Below are 13,044 nucleotides of genomic sequence, written 5' to 3'. Positions count from 1 at the left end.
TGTCAGAATTTGCAAACGGGTTTTATTTCTTCTTAGTGCTCTGTAACGAGACTGCTGCTTCACCTTTTATCTTCTTTTTGTATCTGGGAAAGTATTATTATTCTCTTGTGCTGCTTTAGGAAGAATGAAACTCTATCGTTTGTCCCTTTCCTTTTATCATTGTTTTCCCAAACAGCTAAAGGGACCTGCTGCAACTTGAAACATTATCCTTTCCAGCTTCCCCTGGTTGCCTTATAAGCATTTAATTGATAAGCAATGGTTTTAACTTCTGTCTTTTAACTAGTAAAATGTGTAAAACTGAGTAAGGTTTTTTATAGATGACATTGTTTAAAATTATTTTTAATTGATAGTTTGCTTCCTAAAATAATTTAAAGTGATTTACAGTAAAAGACATATGAAGTAATGCCAATAAGAATAAAAATATAAGATTGTAAGAGGAGAAAAAGATAATAATTACCATAATTTTGCTTCCAGAATTGGGTGTTAAATTTAGCTTTGAGCCGCTGTCTTTTGAGACTTGAAAACAAATATAATTGTCACTTGGGAATAAGGAAGCTCATTATTTCATCAGGCAAGGCAGATGTGTTTGTTACTAAATTCCAAAAAATGAATAAATGTTCCTCAGAATCAGGTCATGCAAATTAGCATGTATCTAGGGATTTTAAAACATATTGATGGGTTTAAAAGAAATCAGTCAGCTCATAAACTTTTCACTTACGTTTGTGAAAAAACTAAGTCAGTGTGATGGTATTTGGTTGTGAAGTATTCATCTAGTTTACAGGAGTAGAGCATAAAGAGCATGTGCTTAAATTATTTCAATAATGAACAGTGTTCACTTCTTTCAGGTTGTGGAATAATTTCAGTCATCAGGCTATGATTGTTGTAGCTATCTGTTAAAACTATTTTCATTGCAAAGTGATCATAACTCTTATTATATATTGTATATATGCAGTGATTGATATTAGTGTTTATGCTCTCGGTTTATGTATTTGATTTTGTCACGTGAATCAGGATCAGCATGTTGCTTATTTATTTTGGAGTAGTCTTAGAAAAATTATAAACTTTTTCCATATGTTTGTTTCAGCTGATTCCCAAGGGTTGCTTTTTCTGGCAGAGTATTTGATTAGGGATTATAACATCATCCTAACTTGAATTAACGTGTTCTTAAACACTTTTATAATTAAAATATCTTTAACTGTAAATTAATATGTTTATTCTTTATAAAATTAGAGTAATATAGAAATACATGAATAAACACATGAAAGCTGTGTTCTTTCCCTGTTTCCACCAAAGATGGTAGTCACTAAAAGGTTTTGTTACTCTTGTTAATGTACTATACAATTAGAATACAGTATGATATATGGAGTGTGTGCAGACTGGCAAAAATTGCCCTTGATATTATATTCTAAAAGTCAACCTATAAATAGCCACCATACTTAAGAAAGCTATTATCCTTTTCTGTTGTTCTTTTACTTTAAAAGTTTACCTATGTTTGTATCCCTGGACTATATATATTTTTTTTTTCTTTTTTTGAGAACTTGAGAGGTCAGCATAATCTGTTAAACACTGCCATCAAACACTGCCACAGTTAGATGAAGGCTCCTAGAGGTACAGAGTCACTGGGTGATAGTCAGACCTCAGCTTCCCAGAAGGCTCACCAGATAGATCCTTTTTAAGGGGAAGACAGTAGGCAAGTTCCTGCATAAGTAAGTCCTAGAAAACTACAGTGGGAGGGCTCACCACAGTCAGGACTCTGCAAGTGTTTACTGTTTGTGCTTCTAAATTCACCATGCCCTCCCTCCATCTCTCAGGAGTAGGTCAGAGCAGAGTATTTATGATAGATAAAATGAGTATCATCAGCTGATCTGGCAGCTGGGTGTGGAAGAGAGAACAGGAATTTTACCAGCACCTGTTCAAGAAGCCAAGTACAGATTAGAACCTGTGCTGGGTTTACCTGGGCATTCTGTTCTGTTTCACAGCAAGGATTTTGGTGATACAGCGTTCAAAGTCTTTTTCTTGAGTCAGCCCCACCACCCCTGGTTTGTTTAGATTGGATATCTTCTCTGTCTTATGCATGACTATTACCCTGGGATCTCCCTTCATGATTATCTTAGAGATTTTCACCTAAGTTGGATCTCATTTCCTGTGTTTCAAGTCTCCATCAGTCTTGTTTACTCTTTTGTTTTAGCAGAGCTCATTTTTCCAATAGCTTCTTGAAAAAAAGATTTTATGGGAGGTAACTTTGAGACCTTGTGGTAGTGTTTGTACTGTCCTTGATTGATAGAGTGACTGAATGGAGTAATTTTCTTGAGAATTTTGTAGGGATTCTGTTTTCATCTTGCTTTTGCTATTGCTGCTGAGGCCTAAGCCAATCTAATTTTTGGTCCTTTTTGACCTATTTTCATCCCCTCCAGAGATTTTGTAGAGTGTCCATTGTCTCCTGTAATCTGAAAGCTACAGCCATGTGCCAAAGGGAGCATTTGTTCTCTTCTGTAATCCTAGCTTTCAGTAGGCTCTGTTAATGTGGAATGTCATATTCTCCTGTTCTGGGGAGGTTTTTGTTACTTTGTTGCTGATTTCCTCCAATTTCTCACTGCTTTCTTTTTGCAGTTTATATAACTTGCCTATGGCTCTTGTCTTGGTCCTCTAATATTCTTTCTACTTTCCATTTCTCTATCTTCTGCTTGACTTTTGGGAGGATTTCTTCAGGTTTATTTTCTAACTCTTCTGTTGAGTTTTCATTTTTGCTGATGTTTTTACTAAACATTTGCCATGTTTTAAACTTCCAATTGCTCTACTTTCTGAACGTTTCTATTTTTCATTTTACTTAAATTTTTTTCTCCACAAGAACATATTATTGTTGTCTACCGGACACAGTATTTGTCTTTTTGAAAATGTTAAAGATTGTTTTTTTTTCCTTCCTAAATAGTTTGTTTCTTTCAAGTATACTTTCTTCTTGTTTTCGTATCTAATGTCATGTTCAAGTCTTTCCCCAGATGTCTCATAATCTACTCAGAGTAAAAACCAAGGGACTTACAAAGCCAACTAGAAGCCTGCACATCGGTGTAGGTTATATGAACCTTGGGCTTCACAGTAGAGTTAATAGGTCAACTTTTTATCAGGGAACCACCAGTGTTTCTATAGTTTCATCTTGCCTCATGGTCTAGTAAGATTCCTCAGAGAAGTTTGTACCTGTAACTCTGCATAGAGCTGTGCTACTCATACTCAACACAGTAGCCACATGTGCCTGTTTAAATGTAAATACCATTGAATTAATAATTCACTTTCCCTATTGTTCAGTTCAGTTCAATCGCTCATTCATGTCCAACTCTTTGTGACCCCGTGAACCGCAGCACACCAAGCCTCCCTGTCCATCACCAATTCCCAGAGTCCACCCAAACCCATGTCCATTGAGTCGGTGATGCCATCCATCCATCTCATCATCTGTTGTCCCCTTCTCCTCCTGCCCTCAGTCTTTCCCAGCATCAGGGTCTTTTCCAGTGAGTCAGCTCTTCACATGAGGTGGCCAAAGTATTGGAGTTTCAGCTTCAACATCAGTCCTCTACCAATGAACACCCAGGACCAATCTCCTTTAGGATGGACTGATTGGATCTCCTTGCAGTCCAAGGGACTCTCAAGAGTCTTCTCCAACACCACAGTTCAAAAGCATCAATTCTTCGGTGCTCAGCTTTCTTATATAGTCCAACTCTCACATCCATACATGACCACTGGAAAAACCATAGCCTTGAGTAGACGGACCTTTGTTTCCCTTTTGAGCTAACCACATTTCAAGTGCTCAGTAGCCACATATAGCTAATGGCTGCCATGTTGGACAGCACAGCTACTGAACATTTCCATCACTGCAGAAAGTTTTATTGGAGTGCCCTGGACTAGAACTAAAATCTTGTTGCAGTCATCTGAGAGCTCAGTGAGGGAAGACTCTGTGGGGTCTCAATGTTCACAATTTAGTAGGTATATGGTTACCTAATCCCACTCTTCTTAGAGCAGTGACTGCCCTCAGCTGTGTGTCCGCCAGCCCAGAAACTCTTGTTTTATCTTCTCCAGAGAAGACAAAGGCTTAAACAATATGCCTGACTCTTCATTTTACTTTAAATACTCAGTATTTACTTTTTGGCCTTTCAATCCTACTGGTCCCTGTTCTGAATTCTCCACTACATTTTGCAGGCATGCCCCTGGTAATAGATCCTCTCTCAGTATAAATAGTGTTAGGGACTTTTCATTAAGAGAACAAAGTCCCATATTTCTTCACCTGTAAATAACCACTGATATAATTAATATCTTGTTTTGAAGTATTTGAATTGGATGAGAATGTTTTGTAAACTGCCTATTTCAGGACACACTGGGCATTATCAAGTTTTATAGCAAAGTCTTTGTAAGTGAAAGTGAAAGTTGCTTGGTTGTGTCAGACTCTTTGCGACCCCATGGACTGCAGCACACTAGGCCTCCCTGTCCATCACCAACTCCCGGAGTTTACTCAAACTCATGTCCATTGAGTTTAAATCTAAATTTGGTTTAGATTTGTGACATCTTGATTTTATATACAGAATAAAGTCTGTGTGTGTTTAATTACAAAAGCAGTATCTGCTTGAAAAGAGCAAAGTGTTTATTAGGCTGAGCATGGACTCTGACTCCAAATTACCCAGATTCAAATCCTGTCTCCACCACTTACTAGTCGTATAATCTTGAGCATGTTATTTAACCACTCTGTGCCTCAGTATACTTACATATAAAGTGTGGGGTAATGAAAATATCTATACCATGGGATCACTATATTAAATAGGTTCACACATTTGAAGTACATGAAACAATGCCTGGCATATTCTAAAAGCTTGGCATAATTCAGATATGATTATAATTGAAATAATCCAAACATATAGAATTCTCCAGATCATAAAAGCTTAATGAATATTCTATTAGATTTTATCTTGCATAGCACATTCCTTTTAACTTAGTTCTTATTCTTTTTAACTTAGTTCTTACTCTACATACAATAAAGATCAATATTAAAATATGTTCAGTGAGCTTGTGTAGTCTTATAATCATCACTGCAATCAGGAAATAGAATAGTTTCCTCAACCCCTAAAAATTCCCTTGTGCTGCACCTTCACAAACTCACTCCCTATTCCTGACCTTTGACCACCATTGATCTTTCCTTGCTTATAGTTTTGCCTTTTCCAGAGTGTCCTATAAACGAAATCATATAGTTAAAAACAAATCATTCCTTTTGAGCCTGGCTTCCGTCATTCAACATAATGCATTTGAGGTTAACCCCAGATGTTGCATGTATCAGTCTTATCATTGCTGAGTAATATTCTTTTCTATGGATGTATTAAGTGTGTGCATCCACATACTCCCAGGCTGACATGAAGGTTGTGTCTGCTGCTGCTGCTGCTGCTAAGTTGCTTCAGTCGTGTCCGACTCTGTGCGACCCCATAGACGGCAGCCCACCAGGCTCTGCCGTCCCTGGGATTCTCCAGGCAAGAACACTGGAGTGGGTCGCCGTTTCCTTCTGCAGTGCATGAAAGTGAAAAGTGAAAGTGAAGTCGCTCAGTCGTGTCCGACTCTTAGCGATCCCATGGACTGCAGCCTACCAGGCTCCTCTATCCAGGGTTGTGTCTGGTCTTCTGCAGTTATGAAGAATGCTGCTATAAAAAACTGTGTACAGGTTTGTGTATCAATATGAGTTTTCAGTCTGTCTTGTATATTCAGTAGTGGGATTGCTGGGCTATATGGTAAATGTACATTTAATATTTTAAGAAACTAAGAAGCTATTTTCCAAAGTGGAAAATAGCTTCTCATGCCATTTTGCATTCCCACCTGCAATGTGAGTTCTGATTGCTCTGCATCCTTACCAGCACTTGGTTTTGCAAAAAAAAAAACAAACCCCAAAATTTAGTTGCTTTAAATAGCTGTGTAGCTAGCATAATTCTTAACCAAGTTTTCTAGCAAAGTCTTGAGACTTGGAAAAAGAGATAAAATAGGGCTTGATTAAATGCAGGTATCATAAGGAGGGGTTGGAAAGACTGTTCAATTTGTGAGAGCTTGGTTTATCTGTGGTGTTCACTGTTGTATCCCCAAATGACTGACACAGTGCCTGACACACTGTAGGAATCTCTTTGCATGTTTATCAGATTATTGAACAAATGATTGAGAGGTTAGGGAAGAAGTAGAGATAAGTAAATTTAGGTTAGACTTGGTCTGACTAATATTCATATTGACACATCTCTTAACTCTTCTGGTTCTCAGCTTCATCACTATAAATTGAGAAGATTCTCTTAGATGATATCTAAGCTCTTTTAATGAATTTTTTTTTCCTTTTTATGACATCAAATGAAAAATAATTCAGTAAGTGAAAAAGAAGCATGTCAGATCCTTTGATGTGGATGTATGGATGTAATAGGAAGTATAGCCCTTCAGGGAGTTTAGAGGTGAGTGTCTAAACAGAAGCTAGCTAGCTAATGGCAGAAACAGATTAAAAAGTAGTTACAAGAGACTTTTCAAATCAAGTAGCAACATTGCAGTGATATATTTGGGAAGTAGGAGTTGAAAATACTGAATTTAGAAGCTCATTTTTATTGATACTATTAGTTTTAAATGCTTTAAGTTAGACTAGAGAGAAGCAGCCTATGGTTAATGCAAAGAGGAGGAGCTGAGCCTCAGTGAAAGCAAAACCAAGGGTGTGTAGGACTTTACAGAACATCCTGGGCCCTGTGTGAGCAAATGTTTGGCTGCTGTTTTCCAGTGTTCTTTTTCTCTGCCCTCATTCCCTCAGCCTTGTTCTTAGAAGTTCCGATCTGGAATTGAGCAGAAAGCCAATTCTCAGCAGATATTTGTTCTATTTGTACTTTGAAGGATTTTGTGTATAACACTGTCAGGTATTGGTAGGGATTTTTAAAATATACCAAATATACAGATAAACTTGATTCGGCGTTAAGGGATTTGACCTGTTTTGTCTGTCATTTTTTAAAGCACCATGACATTTGAATTTTTTTTTTTCTTGTTGCAGTTCTTTTCAAATATTCAAAGGTCTTGATTGCTGAAATGCTTTTTTCAATGTATAGATTTTTAAGGCCATTATTGTTTTCATGGTTTTAATGTTTCCAACAGTTTTATTATCCTGAAGCAAACCATATTTTTGCTCAACAGAGTTTAGGTCGTAAAATCAAACATTTGATTATTCATTTTAGACTGTGCTTGCAACACTTCATTTTAAAACATCAATATTATATTCATCTGGTTATGAGGACCCTCAAAAGTAATCCTCTGGCAAATAATTGAGGCAAGTGATTGAGGAATCTGACTTCTTCCTAACCTTTCAGCTCATAAAGACCAATTGCCCAAAGATATTACTTTTAGGTTCTCATGTAAAGAATTAATATTTCTAGACCAAAAAAAAATTTAGTGCACTCTGTAAAATTGCCATCACTTTTAAGCATAGTCACCCTTAGGAAGCTGTTCTGCAGTTCTTAGTCCATTAAGTCTACTTTTTATAGTAAGGGATTAAGAAAAAAAAAAAAATTGTGGAATATTTTAAGATTTTGTGTTGGATAACATCTTGGAAAAGAAAATATATAGTTTTGTTTTAAGACTTAATAGCCAGGAAAAAAAAAAACCCAAGACTTTTAAAACAGCTTTTTTTTGGGGGGGGGGGCGGTGGTGGCGGTGGCAGTCAGACATTTACTCTTTAAGCGTATCTATTTCCTTTTTTAATCGAAGTATAGTTGATGCACAATGTTGTAGTTTCTGCTGTACAGCAAAGTGATTCAGTTATACATATACACACATGTATATATACACACATACACATTTTTCCATAGTCTTTTCCATTATGGCTTATATAGAATATAAACAGGATAGAGAATGTAATTCCCTGTGCTATACAATTGGTCTTCCCTGATAGCTCCGTTGGTCAAGGATCCACTGGACTCTGTTGCCTTGTGGTACTGCTCATCTCAAACTCCTACCGTTTCCCTCCTTCCCCTTTGGTAACCATGTTTGTTTTCTATGACTTAAGTCTGTTTCTGTTTCATAAGTTCATTTGTCTCATATTTTAGATCACATATACAAGTGATAGCTTACCAGTGTTTGTCTTTCTCTCTCTCTTTTTTTTTAATAATCTCTGGTTGCATCCATTTTGCTGCGAATGGCCTTTTCATTTTTTTAGAGCCAAGTAGTAGTCCACTATGTGTATATACCACATCTTTTATCTATCAGTGGACATTTAAGTTGCTTCCATGTCTTGGCTATTGCAAATAGCCACTGATAGTGTCTTTTTGGATTATGGATATATGCCCAGGAGTGGGATTGCTGGATCATAGGGTAGTGCTTTTGTTTTTTAAGGAACTGCCAGGGACTTCCTCGGTGGTCCAGTAGTTAAGACTCTCTGCTTGCAATGCAGGGGACACAGGTTTGATCTTTGGTTGGGCACTTAGATCCCATATACTGAGCACTGCGACCTGACAGAAAAGGGTGCAGGGGGGCATCATGTTGTTTTCTATAATACCTGCACCAGTTTACATTCCCACCAACTCTGTAGGAAGGTTCCCTTTCCTCTATACCCTCTCCGGCATTTGTTACTTGTAGACGTTTTGATGTAGACGTTTGATGGCCATTCTGACTGATGTGAGGTGATACCTCATTGTAGTTTTGATTTGTGTTTCTCTAATAATTAGCAGTGTTGAGTGTCTTTTCATGTGCCTTTTGAGCATCTGTATGTCTTCTTTGGAGAAATGTTTATTTAAGTCTTCAGCCCATTTTTTAAATTGGGTTGTGTTTTTGTTACTGAGTTGTATGAGCTGTCTGTACAATTTGGTAATGAAGGCCTTGCCGGTCACATTATTGGCAAATATTTTCTCCCATTTCATAGGGTTTTTTTTCATTTTGTTTATGCTTTCCTTTGTAGTGCAAAAACTTGTGAGTTTTATTGGTTCCTATTTAATTTTGCTTTTGCCGTGGGAGATTGATTGACCTAAGAAAACATTGCTAAGTCATAGAATGTATTGCCTGTGTTCTCTTTTAGGAGTTTTATAGTCTCGTGTCTTAATATGTAAGTCATTTTGAGTTTATTTTTGTGTATGGTGTTGAGGGTATGTTCTAAATTCATCAATTAACATGTGGTTGTCTAGTTTTCACAATACCACTTGCTGAAGAGACTAGCTTTTCTCCATTATATATATATCCTTGCCTCCTTTGTCAAAGGTGCCACACAGCATGCGGGATCTTAGTTCTCCAACTAGAGATCCAACCTGTGTCCCCTGCAGTAGAGGTACAGAGTTCTAACCACTGGAGCACTAGGGAATTCCTGTCAAAGATTAATTGGCCGTAGGTGTGTGGGTTTATTTCTGCTCTTCATTCATTGATCCATAGGTCTGTTTTTCTGGAGTGCATCCATTTCTAATGTACTGACAACTTGTTAGAGCTGTAGGACATGTAAGAGGACATTCAAACTCAGATTCTTTATCAGAACCTATTCTGTAGCCCTATAATTAAAAATCATTAAATGTATCATTCTGAAATTGAATTTGGGCAGTTGTAGTAATAAAATATATTGATTTTTTTGTGTGTGTCTTTCAGAATCATGGTGTCATGGAGAGGGATATACTTTATACTCACTCTGTTTTGGGGAAGCTTTTTTGGAAGCATTTTCATGCTGGGTCCCTTTTTACCTTTAATGTTTATAAGCCCATCTTGGTATCGCTGGATCAACAACCGGATTGTGGCAACCTGGCTCACGCTACCTGTGGTAAGTTACACACACAGCAGAGAAAGGGATCGTACCAAAGTAGCCTATCCTATTGATTTGTATTTTGTGAGTCAGATTTAGTCAAATATTATGAGAAACATATTCCTATTACATAAGAGGCACATTAGTTTTTGTATTTTCATCTTTAAATGCTAGGAAATGAAATAATTAATGTGTTTAAAATATAATATTTTATCTATTTAAATAGAATATCTATTTAATAGAATATCTTCCATATTCCTCATGAATTTATTTTCCTTTAGTGAGGTGTGCTTTAGTAAAATGCACAAATCTAAAGATGCAGACTGAAGAATTTTTACATTGTTAGTTTTATATTGCATTTTAGTTTTTATTTCTCATGTTTGTCTTATTTATTATATATACATGTATCCTTTTTCAAATTTTTTTCCCATTTAAGTTATTACAGAATATTGAACAGCGTTTTCTGTGCTATACAGTGGGTCCTTGTTGGTTATCTGTTTTAAACATAGTAGTGTGTAACTGTCAATCCAAAACTCCCAGTTTATCCATCCCCTCAACTTCCCCCTTTAGTAATGACAAGTTTGTTTTCTAGTTTGTGAGTGTTTCCGGATAAGTTCATTTATATCTTTTTTTAAAGATTCTGCATATAAGCAATATCATACGATATTTGTCTGACTGACTTCACTTAGTATGATAATTTCCAGGTCCATCTCTGTTGTTGCACATGGCATTGTTTCATTCCTTGTGATTGGTCAGTCCCTATTTTCTATTTCTTACTGTTTCAGTTTTGGGAGATGGTTCCTTTCTAAGAATTTGTCCATTTCTTCCAGGTTGTCCATTTTATTGGCATATAGTTGCATATAGCAGTCTCTTATGATGCTTTGATTTCTGTCGTGTCTATTGTAACTTCTTTTTCATTTTTGATTTTAGTAGTTTGAATTCTCTCCCCCATTCTTCCTCATGAAACTGGCTAAAGGTTTATCAATTTTGTTTTATCTTTTCAAAGAACCAGTTTTTAGTTTCATTGATCTATTGTTTTCTTCATCTCTATTTCATTTATTTTTGCTCTGATCTTTATGATTTCTTTGCTTCTACTGATTTGGGTTTTCTTTGTTCTTCTTTCTCTAGTTGCTTTAGGTGTAACATTAGGTTGTTGGGATTTTTTTCTTTCCTGAGGTGAGATTGTACTGCTGTAAACTTCCCTCTTAAAACTGCTTTTGCTGCATCCCATAGGTTTTAGATCATCATGCTTTTTTCATTCGGAGAAGGCAATGGCACCCCACTCCAGTACTCTTGCCTGGAAAATCCCATGGATGGAGGAACCTGGTAGGCTGCAGTCCATGGGGTCACTAAGAGTTGGACACGACTGAGCGACTTCATTTTCACTTTCACTTTCATGCATTGGAGAAGGAAATGGCAACCCACTCCAGTGTTCTTGCCTGGAGAATCCCAGGGATGGGGGAGCCTGGTGGGCTGCCATCTCTGGGGTTGCACAGAGTTGGACACGACTGAAGTGACTTAGCAGCAGCAGCTTTTTTCATTTGTCAGTATTTTTGATTTGCTCTTTGATTTCTTCCGTAATCCATTTGTTGTTGAGTTAGCATACTGTTAGGTCTCTACATGTTTGTGTTTTTTACATTTTTTTTTTCCTTGTAGTTGATTTCTATTCTTATAGTGTTGTGGTTGGAAAAGATGCTTAATATGATTTCAGTTTTCTTAAATTTACTGAGGCTCACTGTGGCCCAGCATGTGGTCAGTCCTGTAGAATATTCCATGTGTACTTAAGAAGAATGTATATTCTGCTATTTTTGGATGGAATGTTCAAGAAATATCAGTTGAGTCCATCTCATTTAATGTGTCATTTAAGGCCTGTGATTCAAGCAAACATTTAGAGGTAAATAATTTTTTTTAAATGTCATATGTTGCCACTATACTTCATTTTCTTTAATGTCATAAATTTTCCATAGCGTATGATCTTTTGATTGTAAATCACATGTTTTTGGCTGAATCTCTCTACCAAAACCTTAAGAGTTCAAAGATTTCCATAAGTTACTACATCGGTAACTCATTATAACTGTTATGCTTCTCAGTGTCTAATCAATCTAATTTCTTTGGAGAGCCAGTGTAGGCAGAGTGCTTATTCAGATATTAGAGACAGACATTTGGTTTCACTATTGGCCTTCCCACTTTCTAGTAATTTGAACTTGGCTACTTGGCGTCTCTAAATTTCTCTTCCTTCATCAGTTAAGGAAAGTTAATACCACCTACCACAGAGTGTTATTGTGATGACTAGATGAGATACTGAATGTAGACTTTGCAAAGTAAGCAGTAAATGTTTTCTGTTTTACCAGCTTTAGGGGGTAGGCTAAACTGCATTATCAAGGAGAATTCGGAGTGGCTTGAATAAGGCAAAACCTTTACCTTCAAGTCCTGGTTGCCAGGTTAGCTCTGCTCCCTGCTGTTATGCAAGGACTCAGATTCCTTCCACCCAGCCTGGCATAGCATCTTCTTCTGTATGGTTAAGACTGTTCACTACCCCTTCTTTGCCCTACTAGGCAGGAAGTGAGGAGGGAAGGAAGGCCAGAGCAATAGCTTTGCATTTATACCAGTGAATTACAAGTTATATATAATATCTCTTGCTCACCACATAGGTAAGAACAGCTAAAAGCTCTTACAGAATCTGGGAAGTGTTGGAAATGTAGTGTTTTGTTTTCTGGATGGCCATGTACACAATTAAAATCTATTACTTTGGAAGAAATGCTGGATTTTATTGGACAAATTAATGGACAGATTTTGCCATAGCTGCTACTACTGCTATTACAACCAATAGCAACCAATTACAGCAGAATTGCTGCTGCTGCTGCTGCTGCTAAGTCGCTTCAGTCGTGTCCGACTCTGTGCGACCCCATAGACGGCAGCCCACCAGGCTCCCCCGTCCCTGGGATTCTCCAGGCAAGAACACTGGCGTGGGTTGCCATTTCCTTCTCCAATACAGCAGAATTATGTCATATCTATTTACCTTTGACAACTTCAATTCTGTGCCCTAGAATGGATGAGGGGAGAGATAAGAATGAATGTTTGAAATCTGAGTGGTCTGGTGCTAAATATGCTTCATGTGTTTAAAACCGCATGCAAATCAATAATTTCATCTGATGATGGGTTGGAGAAATCTGGTCCAACATTTAGAAAAACTGGCTAAGCTGTACTTACTGATGTGTGCTAGTCTCTTGTAGGTACTTTTGTTTGAGATTTTCAAGGGTGATTTCAGCTATTCCTGACTGTTGCCTTATTACCTGTCT

The 13,044-nt window shown here is 37.1% G+C and overlaps 1 protein-coding gene across 8 annotated transcripts in view; it reads left to right on the top strand.

Annotated features, from left to right (window-relative positions):
• Positions 1 to 13,044, top strand: part of LCLAT1 (lysocardiolipin acyltransferase 1) — a 193,638-nt gene that overhangs the window by 65,029 nt on the left and 115,565 nt on the right. For 6 of the 8 annotated variants that reach the window (XM_055540591.1, XM_055540593.1, XM_055540592.1 and 3 more), the window contains one exon: positions 9,595 to 9,763. The exons of 1 other annotated variant lie outside the window; for it this stretch is intronic. In XM_055540591.1, the coding sequence (XP_055396566.1) occupies positions 9,595 to 9,763 (169 nt within the window). Of the gene's footprint in view, positions 1 to 9,594; positions 9,764 to 11,035; positions 11,072 to 13,044 lie in introns of those variants that run through there. One more of the 8 variants, XM_055540598.1, reaches the window with a different exon arrangement.

Source organism: Bubalus kerabau, chromosome 11 (genome assembly GCF_029407905.1).
Source record: "Bubalus kerabau isolate K-KA32 ecotype Philippines breed swamp buffalo chromosome 11, PCC_UOA_SB_1v2, whole genome shotgun sequence".
Lineage (NCBI taxonomy): Eukaryota > Metazoa > Chordata > Mammalia > Artiodactyla > Bovidae > Bubalus > Bubalus kerabau.
This window is presented reverse-complemented; position numbering and strand designations above follow the sequence as displayed.